Source organism: Gadus chalcogrammus, chromosome 21 (genome assembly GCF_026213295.1).
Source record: "Gadus chalcogrammus isolate NIFS_2021 chromosome 21, NIFS_Gcha_1.0, whole genome shotgun sequence".
Lineage (NCBI taxonomy): Eukaryota > Metazoa > Chordata > Actinopteri > Gadiformes > Gadidae > Gadus > Gadus chalcogrammus.
The window spans coordinates 4,610,006-4,627,505 of NC_079432.1; the positions used below are offsets into that span (position 1 = coordinate 4,610,006).

Here is a 17,500-nt window from a genome sequence, read left to right on the forward strand (position 1 = left end):
CAGGAACATTGCCAAACTCCGCCAATCCCTCACCCTGGCTGATGCAGAGAAGCTCGTCCATGCCTTTGTCTCCTCCAGGTTGGACTACTGCAATGCACTCCTCATTGGGATCCCTGGCAAGAGCATCCAGAGGCTCCAATACATTCAAAACAGTGCTGCCAGGGTCCTGAGGGTGCGCAAGCATGACCACATCACCCCCATCCTGAAATCACTGCACTGGCTCCCTGTCTCACTCAGAATTGAGTACAAGGTCTCCCTCCTCACCCACCAGTGCCTTCACGGACTTGCCCCCCTCTATCTCAGGAACTCCTCACCCCCCCGACAAACTCACGTACACTCCGTTCAGGATCCACTCACACCCTCCAAACCCGACATACGAAGCTGTGCACCATGGGTGATCGGGCCTTTTCTGCTGCTGCCCCTAGACTATGGAACGCCCTCCCTGACCACCTGAGGGCTCCACCGACTACAGCTCTTTTTAAACGGAACCTCAAAACCCATCTCTTTAAAAGAGCATTTAGCTAAACTTTCTTTGAGGTTCCCCCTTTTTTAATAGTTTTTTGGTATTTTTTTCTCTGAAGCACTTTGAGATTCTTGAATATAAAGTGCATTATAAATAAAATTTATTATTATTATTATTATTATACACACACACGCACCCACGCACGCACACACACACTGCGTCGTCTTCCTCAACCTTCTTACATTTATTTGAAAGGCTGGGAGCCAGAGGTTTTTATTTTATATGTATCCAGGGCTGGGCACAGTGGTGGTAAAGATTTTACAGCAGTAGGCCCTGTCTACTGCTGTTTCTCCTGTTTCTCCCCCGCTAACAGAGGTTGAGCCAACCTCGCGTTTCCGTCGTTATGACATCGGCGCTGCGTACCGCCCACGGCCTCGCGAGGGTCACGCACAAACGCGTACCAACAACAAATTAGCCTCATCCGCGAGGAGGCCTTTTTTCCTCTTTGTTTATTTGTGTTGTGCGTGTCTGTTTCGTGTGGCCGCCCGGCGCATTGTCATTTCATTGTCAGCGTCTGTCCGTGTCTGTGGTCCGCATCCGCAGCGCTGGGAACAGCATGCGCTTAATAAATGCGTTTTACTTGCCGGTCCTACCGCAACAAAGTCCTAGATTTATGTTAATTCACCGTGGCTCCCTGCGTTGTCGGATAATGACAAACGCAGTACCCGCTCCGCCTCATGTTGACTGGCGAGAAGAAGGAAAACAAAAAAGTGGATTTGGCCCCAGGCGTATGGATCTCTTATTGACGGAAGATGTCCTCCTTCGTCAATAACTCAGACACATCGGGTGTGTTTTCGGAACACCCGGCTCCGACATCCGACATTCCGATCGGTCTCCTCTCTCGTTAGCCCCCCCCCCCCCCTCGTTCTAAGCCCCGCCCCTGCTCATGCTCCCAGTGGGGGGGAATGAAGAACAAGTTTGACGCTCACTTCTCGCCTACTTCCACGGCCATGGGCCAGAATAAAACAAAATGTCAGACGAAGCTAAGCTCGCCCCTGCTCCTATACCCCTCCCTTCCCTCCATACATTGCTTCGACCGATCCCATACGTCCCGAGACAACATGTCTACTCTGTGGAGCCCCCCCCAACACCCCCCATGTACCTCCTGATCGGGCTCCCATCCTCACTACTCTGACATCTCCAGCCGTGACCGGTATCTATAGACGCCGCTGACTTTAAATGAAGGTCCAGGTGTGTGACGATCCATCCCGGCCGCGGTCGCTCCGTGGTCCAGACGGCGTCGGAGCGTGATGCATGGGCCTCTCCCTGTCTCCATCCGTCTCTCTGCCGCTCGCTCGCCCCCTCGCTCAGTAGCTCCCTCCGTCTCTCTCTCTCTGTACCTCTCTCTTTCTTTCTCTGTATCTCTCTTTCTTTATATCTGCTTCCCTCTCTCTCTCTCTGTACCAGGCTCTACCGCTATCTCACTAGCCCTCTACCTCTCTCTACCTCTCTCTCACTAGCCCTCTACCTCTCTCTCTCTACCTCTCTCTCTCTACCTCTCTCTCACTAGCCCTCTACCTCTCTCTCTCTCTACCTCTCTCTCACTAGCCCTCTACCTCTCTCTCTCTACCTCTCTCTCACTAGCCCTCTACCTCTCTCTACCTCTCTCTCACTAGCCCTCTACCTCTCTCTCACTAGCCCTCTACCTCTCTCTCTCTACCGCTATCTCACTAGCCCTCTACCTCTCTCTACCTCTCGCTCTCTCTCTTTCTGTTCTTCTATCTCATTAGCCCCCTACTTCTCTCTACCTTTCGTTCTCTCTCTCTGTTCTTCTATCTCACTAGCCCTCTACCTCTCTCTACCTCTCGTTCTCTCTCTCTGTGCTTCTATCTCACTAGTCTCCTACTTCTCTCTACCTCTCGTTCTCTCTCTCTGTGCTTCTATCTCACTAGTCTCCTACTTCTCTCTACCTTTCTTTCTCTTGTTCCATTCTCCTCGCCGCAGCCTTAACCTCCCATTTTACACTCCACAGAGCAACCGCTGTTTTCTTTTATCCCTGCCCCCTCCTCACCCCCTTCCTCTACCCCCTTCCCCCCCAAACACGCCACAACCTAACCCAAACAATTCCATCTATGGAGTCCCCTCCGCCAATGTCCTCCATAATGTTGCAGGTCCAACACTGCAGTATGTTAGGCTTGGAGAGTGCAGTATATTCAGGTTGGATTTCATTACCAAGTGCGAGGGGAGAGACAGTGCAGGCTGCTGCAGCATATTAAATTCTGCTCTTAGGAACGTATTGCAATCCTTTGGGTGGGGGAAAATACCTTGTTATTGCAACATGCGTGTCTCACGTTATAAAGGGATGATTTGCTTGATTAGAAAGACACCAAGCTCGTGTCATCCTCGTTTTTTTAATGATGATATGGAGGAATCACAAGATTATGGGTGTTATGAGAATAACGACGGAATATCCATTTCGTTGTAGTCAGACTGATTGATTGCAATGCGCTCTTGTACCTTAAGAAAGGATGGTTACCGGTGATGTCACAGTCTCCATTCTGCTGTGCAGTTTTGCTACCGCGTCGCAGTATTAAGCTTGATAAACGTACACCGTATACATGTACAGAAAGACGCAACACTGAAAAACGCACTTTGATGCGGTTTGCTTTGTTCTTTGTCTTGCTTTTGTGTTCATTTGTTCTTGTTCTTGGTTATTATGTCATAGCAACGCTCACTAAGGTTATTTTCGCTCATATTCGATTTACACTCAGGCTAACATGAAAACAAGCAGACCTATATAAGCAAGAACCACGCTTTAAACAAGGACACTGTGTGACCGGGACCCCTTTTAAAGTGTGATTAATCAAACTATTATCCACACTAAAGGACAACTTCAACCTTCTCCATGGAGAACCACACGTTGTTGAATAGGGTAGGCACGCTCAGATCCAATTAGCTTTTTATGCTCATCCAATGTAGATTGGTGCTCAATAAAGAGCTGTAGACAAAAGCAATAGCAGGGAGAGGAAAACTGCAAACAAGAGGAGAGAGAGAATTGAGGAGAATTTCCGCATGGTGGGAGAGAGGGGATGACGGAGGGGGCAAATTATTTTGTTGACAGACAAGGTTAAGGTGTCAGTCTCAACAGCTGATGTAGAAAATACACAAATACACTATCTCATGCGTATACACACACACACACACACACACGCATACACACACACAGACACACAGAAACACACACTGCTCGGCACTGCCTCACAGTGCCTCTCTCTCTCTCTTTTTCTTTCTTTGTCTTTCTTTCTCTCTTTCTCTTGCTTTCTCTCCCTTTCTTTCATGCTCTTTCTCTCTCTCTCTCTCTCTCTCTCTCTCTCTCTCTCTCTCTCTCTCTCTCTCTCTCTCTCTCTCTCTCTCTCTCTCTCTCTCTCTCTCTCTCTCTTTTCTCACTCTCTCTCTCCCCCCTCCTTTCCGTTTCTGCTTATAATATTTCATACTGGCAAGGTAACATCGCTCAATTTCACGCTCCGGTGCCCAACCTGGTCGCGTGCGGACTCACAACGGCACGGAACATGTTAAGGTAGCTAAATGGAGGCAGGGAGGGGGAGAAAATGGTGTTTCAATAGAGTGTTTGATACAAGGCAGGAATTGAACACGAGCTTCTCCATAGACAGGGAGACAGGGAGGAGCACCCCAAAGACATCCACACACACCTGTGAGGATCGGCTTCAGGGAGGGGAGGGAGAGGAGGATATGAGACATAGCAGACGCTATAATCAGTGGATGAAGTAAACGGCATCAACCAAGCATCCCTGGCAATCCTTCACAATAAAAGTTATTCAAATAAACTTGAAGTTTGAGGATATTTTTATGGATATGCATAATTGTGTATACATTTTGCGAGTTTTTGGGCAATCGCGGCCCTTTCAAGTACAAGTGGGTGCACGCACTTAGATACAACCACACAAACACACACAATCTCTCTTTTGATGGATAATTTTTTTTGCAATTTATGTAACACAGGCGAAACTAATTAACGTCGGTGAACCACTTTTGCTTTTGTCCAAAAAAAAATCCTGTGAACAGAGGCGCTGTTTACTTTTCAGAAACACAAATAAAGTGACCTTGGCAGCTGTGTGAATACCAAAACCCAGAAGGGGAAAGATAGCGTTGGTTAGTTCGTTTGACCCCTCGATGACCCCTCTTTGTAACTGAGATGCGGATGCGACTGCCATGTCTGTCCCCTGCAGTCCCTCCATCCGACAATAACAAACAACAACAACAACAATAAAAGCGACAACCAGCATCAACACAAACAAAGTGCGTCGCCGTGGTGATATACTGAGCTCAGGGGTGTGACGAACGACAAATTAATTGATTTCCAGAGGACACTCTGGAAGCTGAGTTTAAAAAAACAACGTTATTTAAAGTGTGTTGTGGGTAATCATACACCAATGGAGGGCCAAATATGTATCTGGAATCACAAATTGTTTAATTAATCATACTTCTAATTGGCAGGGGGAGGGGGGAGGGTGGGGGGGGGATGATAAACAAATACTCTGTTAAAAATATGTACAACACATCTCTGCAGGGAGTGCCCGTCCCCACAGGAATCTTATGCTGTACACAAAGAAAATAAACATATAAATTAAAGCAAACATAATTTTCCTCCCCTTATCTGCCATGTCTTTGAGCAAAACACATATTTAAACGGGGTATTTGTTTTTGTGCAACATTCAGTTGAAATAAATCTTTTTGTCATCGGGGACGAGTCGGTGGCGCCACTGAGAGCGGAGTAATCGCTTTTATTTTCCCTATTGTCGACGTGCGCCTTCACTATCTGACTCGTAATAAAAACACAACATCCGACGTTGCAAAACCCACTAATCAACGTCGACATTTGTTTAAACCTTTTTCTTTGACTACAATTTTTCCGCCATCGTCAACAAGCCTTAGAAATAACGTTTTAAAGAAGAAACCACCAAATAAACCACGACATTTCAGTTAGGCCTAGCATGTGGGTGAGGTTAGCGCCGAGGCGCCGCTAAATCGCTCAACCAACCGCTCGCCTGACGAGGGCGAGGCCAGACACGGCGATTACGCTCTGATGTCGTACCCCGGTGTCCCTGTCATCTCATCGCTGTCCCCCTCAAACACTTTAGACACATACAACGTGTATAATTGCTGCGTATAATTACCCCATTCCACCGTAATGAAATCAGCACCGGCAATTATGCAATCCCAACCTTTTGTTGTGGGAGCTCGAACGTACACACACTTGCAGCGGAAAAGAAAGAAAAGAAAACCAGAACACACTCCGTCTTGGGCTACTTCCTTCATCCCCCACCCCCATCCCCCCCAAACCCCACTACACGCCACAGTCTCTCAGGAGATGTACTCCAGCTCTATCTCTCTCGCTCCATCGTTCAATCATTTGCATGTTGAGGCTTGACGTCAGCTTTGAATGTCTTGAAACACGTGTTTCAGTGTGATGCTTCAGAGTGTGGTTTGCGTTGTTCCCTTTGCTGTCCCCCAAGTCCCCTGAGTTGGTGTGTGAGAGAGAGAGAGATGACGGGTAAGATCAGGTCAAGTGCAAAGTTGGGTTGATGCAGGTTTGTACTTTTTGGGGGTGTGAGGTACAGCTGCCGTTAGCCGGTAACAGGCTGTCGAGACGTTGTGGCGGGGGAGGCGACTTAAGCTCAGACGATGAGAGATTTGAGTTAGGAGGGGATCAGTAAATCCTCTCTGGATGAACCTGGCAATCTCCGACCGCACTTTGGGGTGCTTTACGTCTCGTCCCAGCACTGGATTGCCATGTACCCACCTTTCCTCATCGCCCAACCTCATTGCCTCTCTCCTTCACACTCCCCGATCCACTCTCTCTTGCTCTCTCTCTTACTCTCTCTCTCTGACTCTGTCGCTCTCTATCTCTGACTTTCTCTCTCTCTCTCTCTCTCTTTCTCCCTCTCTCACCTTTCGCTCCATTCTCTTTATCTTGATTCCTCCATCTCTTTCGTCCACCTCCTCCATTGGTCGCCCAGAGGGAGAGAGAGAGTTGGACAGAGACAGAGAGAGAGAGAGAGAGCGCAAATCGCCATCCCTCACATTACCAATGAACACCTTGTTAAAATCTTGTTCTCCCGGCGGCTCGTTTTTCCGGGCCTCAATCCGAGCTGGGATTCCGACACTAATGGGTCCCCATCATTTTCCGACAGGAGCAATTCCTCATCATTGACTAACAGAGCGGTAGGGGAGGGCGAGCCGAGGATGTGCTACTCAGAAGCCCGGAAGTCCCGCTAAAGCCTGAAGAGCGACTTGGATGTTTACCAGTAGTCTTAGGAGTGTAGCAGACTGTACTGGTTTCGATTCAAAATGGACGTAGTAGAGTTACCTTACTTATACGCCTCCAAGAGCCAGATGCGCCATCCTTTTAGCTACTCCTGGCGACATGCATCTCTTTCCAGATTTTAAAGCCCACAACACACACAGCGGGAATCCAGGTTCATATCGTAGCGCAAACCCAGAAAATAAAGCAAACTATATTGTTGATAACAGGGCAGAGAACACAGAGCCCGGATTCGTGCCGGCTACGGTAAGGCCTGGAGTATGTTTTGGACCTTAAATCCGACATAGATATTTCCGCGTCTTTCCCAACGGCAGCAGTGTGCTCTGGGCTCAAGCAGCCTTCGGATGAAACGCGCTTGCCCATTTGACGGCCTGAGCTCAGGACTCCTGCCACCCCTTCTGTAGTTTGCACGGTTCCCTCTTTGGTAAGATTCCTGGAGCATCCCACTGTGTTTTCCGAGGGGGAAGCCTTGCATGTGATCCAAGACGATGGTCGGCAGATGGACGGATGGCATACATGCAGCCGTCGATCTGTCTCAGGCTCGTGCCACTTGGTAGTTGGAGTTTCAGATCAGGCAAAGCACGAGTGCGTAGAACCTTGAGCCAAGTAGTGGTGATATACTTCAGCAGGACTGGTATCCGTCTTCAATATTGCGGAGGAGTACTTTCGACAATAACACATCACAGTACACAAACATCAATAGTCGATAGTTGTATTATTCCTAAACGTGGCATCATACTATTTCTCCCCGATATAGTATTTTATTTCTACTCTGCTTGCGGCGTTTGTGTATTGCGTACTACAAAGTCGTCTCTCTTCAAACTCAACTCTGCATAGTTTGGAGGACGGTTCATCGGTTTCTCCTGCGGTGCGATCCCAATCTGTTGTTTTCTCCTTCCCCTTTATTCATTTATGTCTTCAAAATGTTTCCCGGCGCAAAAAAAAAACACGTCTTGTTTTCCTGACCCCATCATCCCCCCGTCTCCCTGGATGGAACCGTCTGATAGGTCGACGAGCTCGTGACCGCACGGCGCCCCCACAGGAAGCTGAGGCGTGACCCCGCCCGGCGGACGCTGATGCAGACTGACACGGACACACACACTCACCACACCACACGTCCTCTTATGCTTTTAAGGTTGCCCGCCTGTGTTGTACGCCCCTGGTATAAAACCTCCTCTTTATGCATTTTGTTTCAGAGAAACACTCTGCTCCCATGTTTCTTTTATCGAGCGGGGAGCAGGATGTGTGTGTTTCTCTTTCGCCTTGTCTTTTTAACGTTCTCAAATGCTTATCGGGGGAGGCTGTAGCTCAGGAGGTAGAGGGGGTTGGCTGGTAACCGCAAGGTTGCTAGTTTGATCCCCGGCTCCTCCTAGTGTCGAGGTGTCCCTGAGCAAGCTACCCTACCCTTACTGCTCCCGATGACCTGGCTGTTTCCTTGCGTGGTTGACCCTGCTGTCGGCGTGAGAATGGGTGAATGTCAGGCAATATTGTAAAGCGCTTTGAATTAAAGCGCTACATAAATGCAGACCATTTGTTTGAAAATGCTTATTTCTTGGAGTCTTCGGTTTTACCGATCTGCTACGGTGCATGACATGTATGCAAGTCAATGATGGCACCCATTGCAGTCCTGATCGTCCCTGTCTTCCTTCTCAAGGTTTCTTCCATGCTTAATAATTAAATAATAATAATTAATTATTAAGGCAGTTTTTTCTTCTCTTCCCTGGGGGGCTAGGGTCCGGTGGGTGTCCTAAATAATATGGCCTGTTAAGCCCTTTGAGACTGTACCGGTGATTAAGGGCTATTCAAATAAAATTGAATTTAAATAAAATTACGTAGCGGAAATAAATAGCTTTTATAACGGACTGGCTAGCGTAAAAAACACATGCTAGCCTTTTTGACGTAACCTCCACCAACCCAGTTGACCGAAAAGGGGCATTCTTTGTATTACACTTAAATAAAACTTAAATAAAACCGGTTAGACCTTGCCCTAAGTCTAAATCAAACATTTTGAATCCCGAGTCGCTAATCAGCCGGGCGGCAGACGGCTCAGGCCTCTGCAGAGGAGGAGTGTCGGAGGAGCGCGCGTGCGTTGGAGGGCACGGCCTCTGCGGCGAGGCGGGGGCGCTGATCTGAGGTAATGGTACATCGCGGCGGGCGGGCGAGCGGCACCCCCCCCCCCCCCCCCCGTCTGCTGAAACGGTTACGGCCCGGCGGGCTTATTAACGGTGACATCATAGATCAGAGCGTGTTTGGATCTGCTCGGCGCTGCACTCATTAGAAAGGACATTGTACGGGAGGACCTGCTGGTCATGCACACTGTACTGCCCTTTAAAGCTCAGTCACGGCGCGTTCCCTGGAAAAGGCTCGCTCGCTACACGAACGGTACACACCGGGCACTCCATTATCAAGGCACTTTGGCTTTGCGGTGCACAAGAGCAAACCGCTGAACTTAACTTAGCACTTGGCATTTCATCTTGATTTATTCTTTGCCTTTTTCTCTTCTAACGCAGTGCCCTAAAGCGCGCTCTGATCGGGGAATGTTTTAGCGTAATGCTTCTCAAACGCTCAGGTAATGTTGTGCTTACAGGATCACATCAGCCACGTCTCGCTAAAACGTTGATGTTATAAAGAGAATCGGGGGTCCCTTTTTGAACTTGAACCATCACCATGTCTCAAAGCTGCCTCATTTGTGTCTTGCAATGATGTCAAGGACCCCTTTGGCTGAAAGATTATCCTGCTTTAATCCTGATGATGGCGGGAGTGGCGCTTTAAGTTGTCGCCAAGGCCCAACGTCCCCAGTGGAGTGGTGTTTGGCACACAAACAGAGCCGAAGCGCTGAATATTTCCACATGCACAAGGAATCGATATGTTGCACGCCGAGCGCGACTGAAGTGATGCTTGATGGGACATTAAAGTGGCCATCGATGTCCAGTTGAACAACACTGATGTTCATACATTTGGCATCAGGAGATTTCCTCGGTAGAGGAATGTATGTAGCCTTTGGGAACAGCATGTAGCTCCACAATGTGGTTAGCATTGTAGTAGGTATATGCTGTTACAGGTTGTGACATGGCTTATGACACATGTGTTTGCACTCTAACAAAGAGACTGTATTGTTACGTGTTATCGAGAATTCTGAGTAGGGCCTAGTATTGTCAGGGGCAAAAAGAAAGCACTCACAAGGCCTGTGTCCTTCTCAAACCATTCAACTTTCACATGTACTCCCACTCTCTTCCGCTTTCTCAATGGTCCTACTGACTTCTCTTTTATCTCCGAAGGACAGCCTGATGTACCGATGCACGACGGTAATGTATGGGATTACAATGCCTTGAGGTGCGTGTGGCCCTGAACTCCTCTAGTTCTGTTGGTCCATTGAGGACCACACCCTCTGTGAAATCAGACTCGTAGGATTGTGGATGAGGAACGGCCAAACAATTGCATTCTTATCATAATGTTTTTCGTCTGTTTAATATTTTTTTTCAGTTCAAGCTATTTAGCTACTGCTTAAACCATTGTACAGTTATAGGCCGAACACAGTATTCAAATTAATTTGCTTTTTTTGATGATGAGACTTTATTCTTCACATTTCGACGCAACAATACGAAACAATACCACAATACACAATACAACAAGGCATCCATTGTATCACAGCCCTAGCTTTCAACTGGCATAAAAACGCTTAAAATGGCATAGGGCGATATGGGTAATGTATATTTAGAGAGTGTTTTCATGGTGGATATATCAAACTTAAATGTAATGGACTTATATGTGCACAGTATAGCACTTTTTTGATAGCTGAAAGAAAGGTATGATATGCAACATTTAAGATTTTAAGCTAGCCTCCCGCCTAAATTCCTCTCCTCTTTGCCCTCCAAAAGCCAGCTCAAACTCATAAGATTTTGCTGCAGAGTCTGAGAAATCGACCTAGATCACTGTAGCGGTAATGTTAGCGTCTACGTGACAGAGGTTTCTTTAAAACACATTTAGAATCATCTAATTTTGCATATAATAGCTTTTCAGAAATAATCTCTGGTTGGTAGGGGGTTTAGAAGCGAGGGGACCAGCATTTGTACAGCTTGTTGATCTTTTGAATGTCAATCCCGGACAGGCCGTTGTTCCTCCCGATGGGGACGGAGGCATCCGGGATGGGAGTAATGGTGTCCTTCCACACAGTACTGAAGGCTCTCCTGGAACAAAAATACAAAAAAAAACTAACTGTATTAGGTGTGTGGTCGAGATATGGTGATGGTGGGAGGACTGACCGTCCCTGGAATGAGGCATCACTCTTCTGTGCTCCTGCCCGGGGCATCGGCCAACTGTTGAAATCGCTGGTACACAGTTGCTCTGTGCGACTCTGTCTCTGTTTACAGTGAAAGCTATAGCGCCATAGTGGAGGATGCTAACCACATACATACTACAGCAGGACAGCTAGTGCTATAAGCTAAGGCTCGTAGCCACCCTGTCAAAGCAGAGTTTGGAGCCATTTCTATTATAAACTCTCTGCCAAAACACGTTGCTTACAAAAGGCAATTTATACAAAATGCAATTGCTTTAATAAATTATAAAACTACATATGTGTATGTATTTGTTTCATGTGATGTTAGTCTGTTTGTAATGTACAGAACTGTTTTAACGTCTCTGAGGTGAGTCCGAAAGCCCTTTTCCTGACCCAGGCTGCACAATGTAGTCATTATCTATTGTGTCCCAATCTAAAGCCAGTTCTGCCGTCTGGGTCCTACTTGTTCCCCTGGCCTTTAGACAGCTTCCCGGGGTCAGGGCGATACCGTTAACCGTGAACCTGTGTAGCCCTTGGAGAACGCTGGTGGTCGGCTGCGTGGAATAAGGTACTCCCTAGACTCGTACGGGTCTCTGCAACAGCCGAACCGACTGGAGGTTCAGCATTCGATGCACAATAAACAATAAACAATATACAATCGGCTTCGAGGTTACCTTCCGTAGTGCGTCACCGACTGGTAGTCGTAGGGCATGCCCAGGTTGTTGGTGTCCCTCTTCTTGAAGTTATATAATTTATCTTTCGGGCGAGAGAAGGAAAAACAGAGGTGATTCGAGGGAACACTGTCACTGAACACCGCCCCCCCCCCCGCCCCCAGCTCTCTTGTTCAGCAACCCCACGTTAAAAGGTTAACATCCTTGTTGTGATGTGTGACTCGAAGGCGGAAGGTTCCCGGGTCAGATCCCCCAAGCTCTGCAGCCTACTAGCGATAGATCCATGAACTTCTTACAGACGCCCATCGCCTGAATCCCATGTATCTTGAAGTCACCCTAATTGGCTTTGGCCCAAAGCGTCTTGTTTCAACGCCTTGACGATACCACGTTCATTCATGGCCCGGCTCTTCTGGAGGAATGGCAAGGTGCTTGAGGTGCCGCTTACCAGGTTGGATGTTCTCCCAGCTGATCTGGATGTGCTGGTCGCGGTCGCTGCGAGTGTGCTCGTGGTAGAAGCCCAGGGCGTGCATCACCTCGTGCTGGATGATGCCATTGTTCACGCAGCCGAAACTCTGCAGAGAAATCACCTGGCGCTCCCCGATCCGGCCCACAGACGAGAAGCACCTGAGGGGGAGAGAGGGAGGGAGAGAGAGAGAGAGAGAGAGAGAGAGAGAGAGAGAGAGAGAGAGAGAGAGAGAGAGAGAGAGAGAGAGAGAGAGAGAGAGAGAGAGAGAGAGAGAGAGAGAGAGAGAGAGAGAGAGAGAGAGAGAGAGAGAGAGAGAGGAGAGAGTTGTGCAAGTATAAATGTCAGAATATGGCAAGAGAGGAAGGGATGTCTGCCGTGAACCACCTCGTATCTTGTACAGTAATACAAACTCCCTGCTATTGTCCGTTTTACTATAAACAAGCCGTGATGTTATAGGATATGGATGTTAGGATAGGTATAACGTTAATGATGTTCTGAACTGACCCGAATAAGGACTTAAACTGGAGGTACATCCGCTGGGTTTTCCTGGGGACGAAGCGGATGCAGGTCTCAGAGTGGAAACCCTCCAAGGCCTTCAAAATGGCCGCCTCCTCGTCGCCGGCTGGGAGCAGACGAAGAAGGATCAGAAAAATACTTTTAATGATATTTACATTATGACACAAAGCAAACACTTATTGTGGTGACACTTTAGACCAAGGAAGGTGCTATAAATACACTTTAAACAAAAATGTGAAATGAAAACATGTATTATGCCGGATAAACAACCCTTTCATGCAATTAATTTTAGTTAATGAATTAACTGAAGACCCTACCGTATTGGTCACTGATTGTGAAGGGGATCTCCACCTTCCCGTTATCGGACATGGGCCACAGACAGCTGAACGACTTGCTGTAGCATTTCATGGCACTCCGTTTGCGGGAAAACAACACATCTCCATCGATAAGGAATTCCGGAGATCCTGGCGGTCGCAGACAGGCAACAGGCAATACACTTTAAACCTTATTTTTGACAGAACTGCCGTACGTACAGTAAATATAGTGGAATTAGATTAATAAATGTAATTTATGTTTTTTAGGTAAAAGGAGAAATAATCAAAAAGATGAACGTGCCCCATTCCAGGATATTTCTGCAGCTTTACATTTTACATTTAGGGCATTTAGCAGCCGCTTTTATCCGAAGCGACGTACATCAGTTAATACACACATTGACGGCAGAGTCAACCATGCTAGGCGACAGCCAGCTCGTCAGGAGCAGTTAGGGTTAAGTGTCTAGCTCAGGGACACATCAACGCTCAGCTAGGAGGAGCTGGTGATCGAACAACCTTTCGGTTACAAGACAACTGCTCTACCTCCTGAGCTAAGCCGAACCGCTTTCTGCCCCATTCCAGCATATTTGGTCCCGATTGCAGGCTATTTCTGCCCCATTCCAGGCTATTTCCTCCCGGTTCCAGGATATTTCTGCCCCGTTCCAGGATATTTTCGCCCCGTTTCTGATCTATCGGACAAACTGTTAAAACCCACAGCTCAACTTTGCAGCAAATTTTTCTTACCGCTATTCATCATGAGGATGGTGTCCCCAACCGCCATTGTGCCTAAACAACAGAACCAAGAGCCACACGTCACTGAAAGGTCACACAGGTTGAGTCATTACAGCATAAAAACAGATTATTTCTTTGAACGGAAGGTAGCCGAGAGTGTGAGCCCTGTCAGTTGGACGAGGTTGTTGAACTCACCAGTGACATTGGATTGCTGTTCCTCTCCCTCCTGAAAGGACATGACAAGTTTGAGCAGTTGTCCTTTCTTTCACAGCATAGACGTGTTAGCTATGTATTATACTTTGGCCTTCACTGGGTAATGTTTAAAGAAACACAAAATTAGTTGCTAATGTTCCATGGTAACATCCTCCAATGTCAAATATATGTACAGGCTATTTTCTAGTGACTCATTATACAGGGAATACATGTTCTGTGTTCGCATATTAGCTGCGTTACCCTGATTTGAATACGTTGTTTTTCAATTAATTTAGGTTAGGGATCATTATCCATTTCAGTTGGTAGCGAGTAATTTGATTTACAAATGTTGTGTTCCATAGCGCTAAAGTATGATGTAATTAAAAAAAACATGTACGCTGAAGAAATTACAACACCCATTATATCTACATGGCTCTTTAACAAGTACGATAGTAAAAAACAAAAGCAAACCACCTCAAATGGCTGTAAATCATGTCCGACCAAAAAGGATTGCCGGAGACCGCGTTGTATAATATACTGTCTCCACTACGCTTGTCAAGATGTGGAGAGGCAGTGGAGGTAAACCTAGTCTTAGCCGCATAGCTCGGTCATTGCTCACCATGATTTCCTGAGCCTGAGAGACAGCCAGCAGACACAGAAGCAGACCCAAGGTGATGGTCCGGGCGGCCATCTTAGTTACTCTGACGTGGGTTCTGGTTAGGAAATGATGGTTGGTTAAAGCCGAGAGGAGCTTTCCTTGTTGGCGGCCTACGATGATGGTATTCTCCCAGGGCAGGGTAAGGGGTTTATATACTGGTGGTCGAGGTGTTCCTGTTTGTAATGGGAGTGGTGGTGGGCTGATTCTTAGTCTTACAGCTTATGGGAGTGCCCCATTCTCCCGCCCCTTTTCTGTCTGCACTGTTCAAACATAGCTCCAACATCCAAGAATCTTAATTTAAACAATAGTGTAACATTAACAATATAGTCACACAATTCCGTAAGGCTATAGAATTACGGTACTCAATGATGAATACCGAGTAGTACTGTTAATAAAAATATAATAATAAAGTACAATATAATACTGTTTAAACCCTATATTTTCCTTCTCTCCTTGTAAAGTACATAGGGTTAGGGTTAGCGGTGATTAGCGACATCTAATTATAAAAAACATAGTTTCTGTTTGGACTTCATAGCCGTGAAACCTCTTTCAGGAGCTAATTAACTGCGCTACGACTCTAACCCCTTTGGATTGCGTCGCATCGCTTGGTGTGACCGGTACTAAAGTGGTTTATCTAAAATGTCGCGTTTCCAATAACAGTAATAGCTCAATCAAAGGGCCCGCAGTTAACTCCATAAACTCCAAAATGTTTATGCAACTATTGTTCGACGATAATCGTCTAAAATCCAGCATTAATAAAATTGGACTGCCAGCCAGGGGACATTACCAAAAGCACAGATAAAGAAAAAATTATATAATGAGAAAATATAGGCCGTTGTTAAAGGGGACCTATCATACCACCAGGTGTGAGTGTGATTAGCCATTACAAGCCGTTTTCAAAATGTGCAGCATTGTGACATCACAGGTGGGCGTGTCCACCTAGATGTGTGACGGATAGTCACAATGCTGCACATTTTCCAACCTGCTTGTAATGGCTAATCACACTCACACCTGGTGGTATGATATGCCCCCTTTAAAATCTCCCAAATCCCAGACATAGTTGGGTTTATTGTGGCGAAAGTGATCAGACTCGGTTACCACCCAGTAAATCACATGGTTAAAACAGGATGTTTACGGGCTCATCCAGTAAACGCTACTCATACGCCCATGAAACCTTATAGGGTTGAGAGGGAAGACCGCAATTTCCACATAGAGACGTTATATGAACGAGGCCGTGGCTGTAGATCACAGGCTTTACAACGGTGGCGAGACTGCATCCGTGTGTGTGTGTGTGTTTATGTGTGTTTGTGTGTGTGTGTATGTGTGTGCGTTTGTGTGTGTATGTGTTTATGAGTTTGTGGGCCCTATCTTGCATCCGGGGGAAATTGCCTTTCTACACTGACGCATGTGTCGTTCACGTAAGCGTACGTACGAACGAACATATCCACGCAGCAAAAACATCATCGAGCCAAAGTTCCTTCGACGAGGAAGTTCAACGAATAGGAGTATAGACTCTATAGTCTAATTTACCTTAATGTTATACTTCCAAGTTGGATGTTACGAAAAAAGGTGGTGCCAGGGTCTCAGTTTGATTCAGCTATCCAAGCTCACAGTACAAAACCGATCTCAAGATCTCACCATCTCAAGACAACCCGACAAATCTACAACCGAAGAAAGACGTGTCCGTCTGTTTTGCTCTACGTTTGTCTCGGCGCTAGAGATTCATGGCGCCTTAACGGCAGTGTGTTGACAGCAGAGGAGTCAGACTGCTGGTGTGATCGCCGCGTCGCCCTCCTCGCCCGGTCTATTGTGAACAGAATCAGTGGGAGACAGCGTTAAAGTGATAAAGCATCAGTAAACTTCCCTTCACCTCTCCTAATAGACTTGGAGTACATCTCGTTGAGTTCCTCTCGTCTTATGCTGGGCAGCCAGGGACAACAGCCAATGAGCAATATCTAATGACTTAGTGCCCTATTAAACAATGGGCTCAGCGCTTTGAAACACTGGGCTCATCTGGTCTTGGAGCCGGATGAGAGAGGGTCCCTCTATTGATGCCCTACTGTCCCTGAACCATGAATAAAAGATGTTAAGCACTCCGAAAAAAAGAGTTGAATCATCATAATATTAATAATCATTCGAATAATAATAATAATCGCTTGCTCATTCCCACAGTTGACCTCCAATAACCGTCCACTCCACTGGATTTAACAAGGTTTGACACGTCGTCATTAAATCGTAATGATTATTTTGTCAGCCAGTATGACCATGTCTGTCCAATGGGAACAGGGCACCGGGAGGCTTAGCGCAGAGTGTGTGTTTAGCCACATGCTAAACAGCCCTGCCCTGTAAAGAGAACACACCTTTAAAGCCGTATACTAACAGTGACAGTAATGGAGAGGGCCTTCCATGGCGATCCTCTTTGTAGATATCAGCAAGTCGGTTGGAATATATTCAGACAAACGGCAACACCGAATATCTAGATTCTCCTCTTTCTGGTACGCCCTCCTAACCATCATGAAATACAAGACATCTAGTGGTCATTGTAAATTGAATCAGCCTTGTTTATATGTGTAATGCAATTGATTAGGCCAGCAATCCAATAGCACAGTTCATTTGGGGAATATTCTCATGATCGGGCAAGATGGATATCTAATGCCCTGTAAGTCGATAGTTCACCTTCCTGGAAATAGAGCACATCCAGTGAGTGACGAAAAGTGGAGGTTAATCACTTTGACTGGCCTAAACAGACATATTGACCCTTAACACCTTCTGATTCTGAAATACCTGGCCTGCACTTATTCTAAAAGTATTGGTCCATTCACCTGATTCAAAATAATACCGGCTCATATTTTTGCATTTCACCGAGCGGTTT

The 17,500-nt window shown here is 46.7% G+C and overlaps 2 protein-coding genes across 2 annotated transcripts in view; one reads left to right on the plus strand and one right to left on the minus strand.

Moving 5' to 3' along the window:
* LOC130374897 (MAM domain-containing glycosylphosphatidylinositol anchor protein 2-like) overlaps positions 1 to 17,500 on the plus strand; it is a 183,221-nt gene that overhangs the window by 25,567 nt on the left and 140,154 nt on the right. The gene's annotated exons all lie outside the window — the stretch shown is intronic.
* On the minus strand, positions 10,377 to 14,789 carry LOC130374413 (low choriolytic enzyme-like). The gene is made up of 8 exons (XM_056581163.1): positions 14,590 to 14,789; positions 13,974 to 14,004; positions 13,791 to 13,832; positions 13,053 to 13,199; positions 12,724 to 12,841; positions 12,199 to 12,377; positions 11,757 to 11,838; positions 10,377 to 10,993 (listed from the first exon to the last, which is right to left on the minus strand). The coding sequence occupies exons 1-8, from the start codon at positions 14,659 to 14,661 to the stop codon at positions 10,852 to 10,854; spliced, it is 813 nt and encodes a 270-aa protein (XP_056437138.1). The 5' UTR covers positions 14,662 to 14,789; the 3' UTR covers positions 10,377 to 10,851.

Coding starts and splice junctions, on each gene's coding strand:
- LOC130374413 (XM_056581163.1), bottom strand. CDS start 14,661: ATGGCCGCCCGGACCATCACCTTGGGTCTGCTTCTGTGTCTGCTGGCT. Junction 13,833..13,973: donor ACAGCAATCCAATGTCACTG/GTGAGTTCAACA, acceptor TCTGTTGTTTAG/GCACAATGGCGGTTGGGGAC. Junction 11,839..12,198: donor CTGGGAGAACATCCAACCTG/GTAAGCGGCACC, acceptor CTCGCCCGAAAG/ATAAATTATATAACTTCAAG.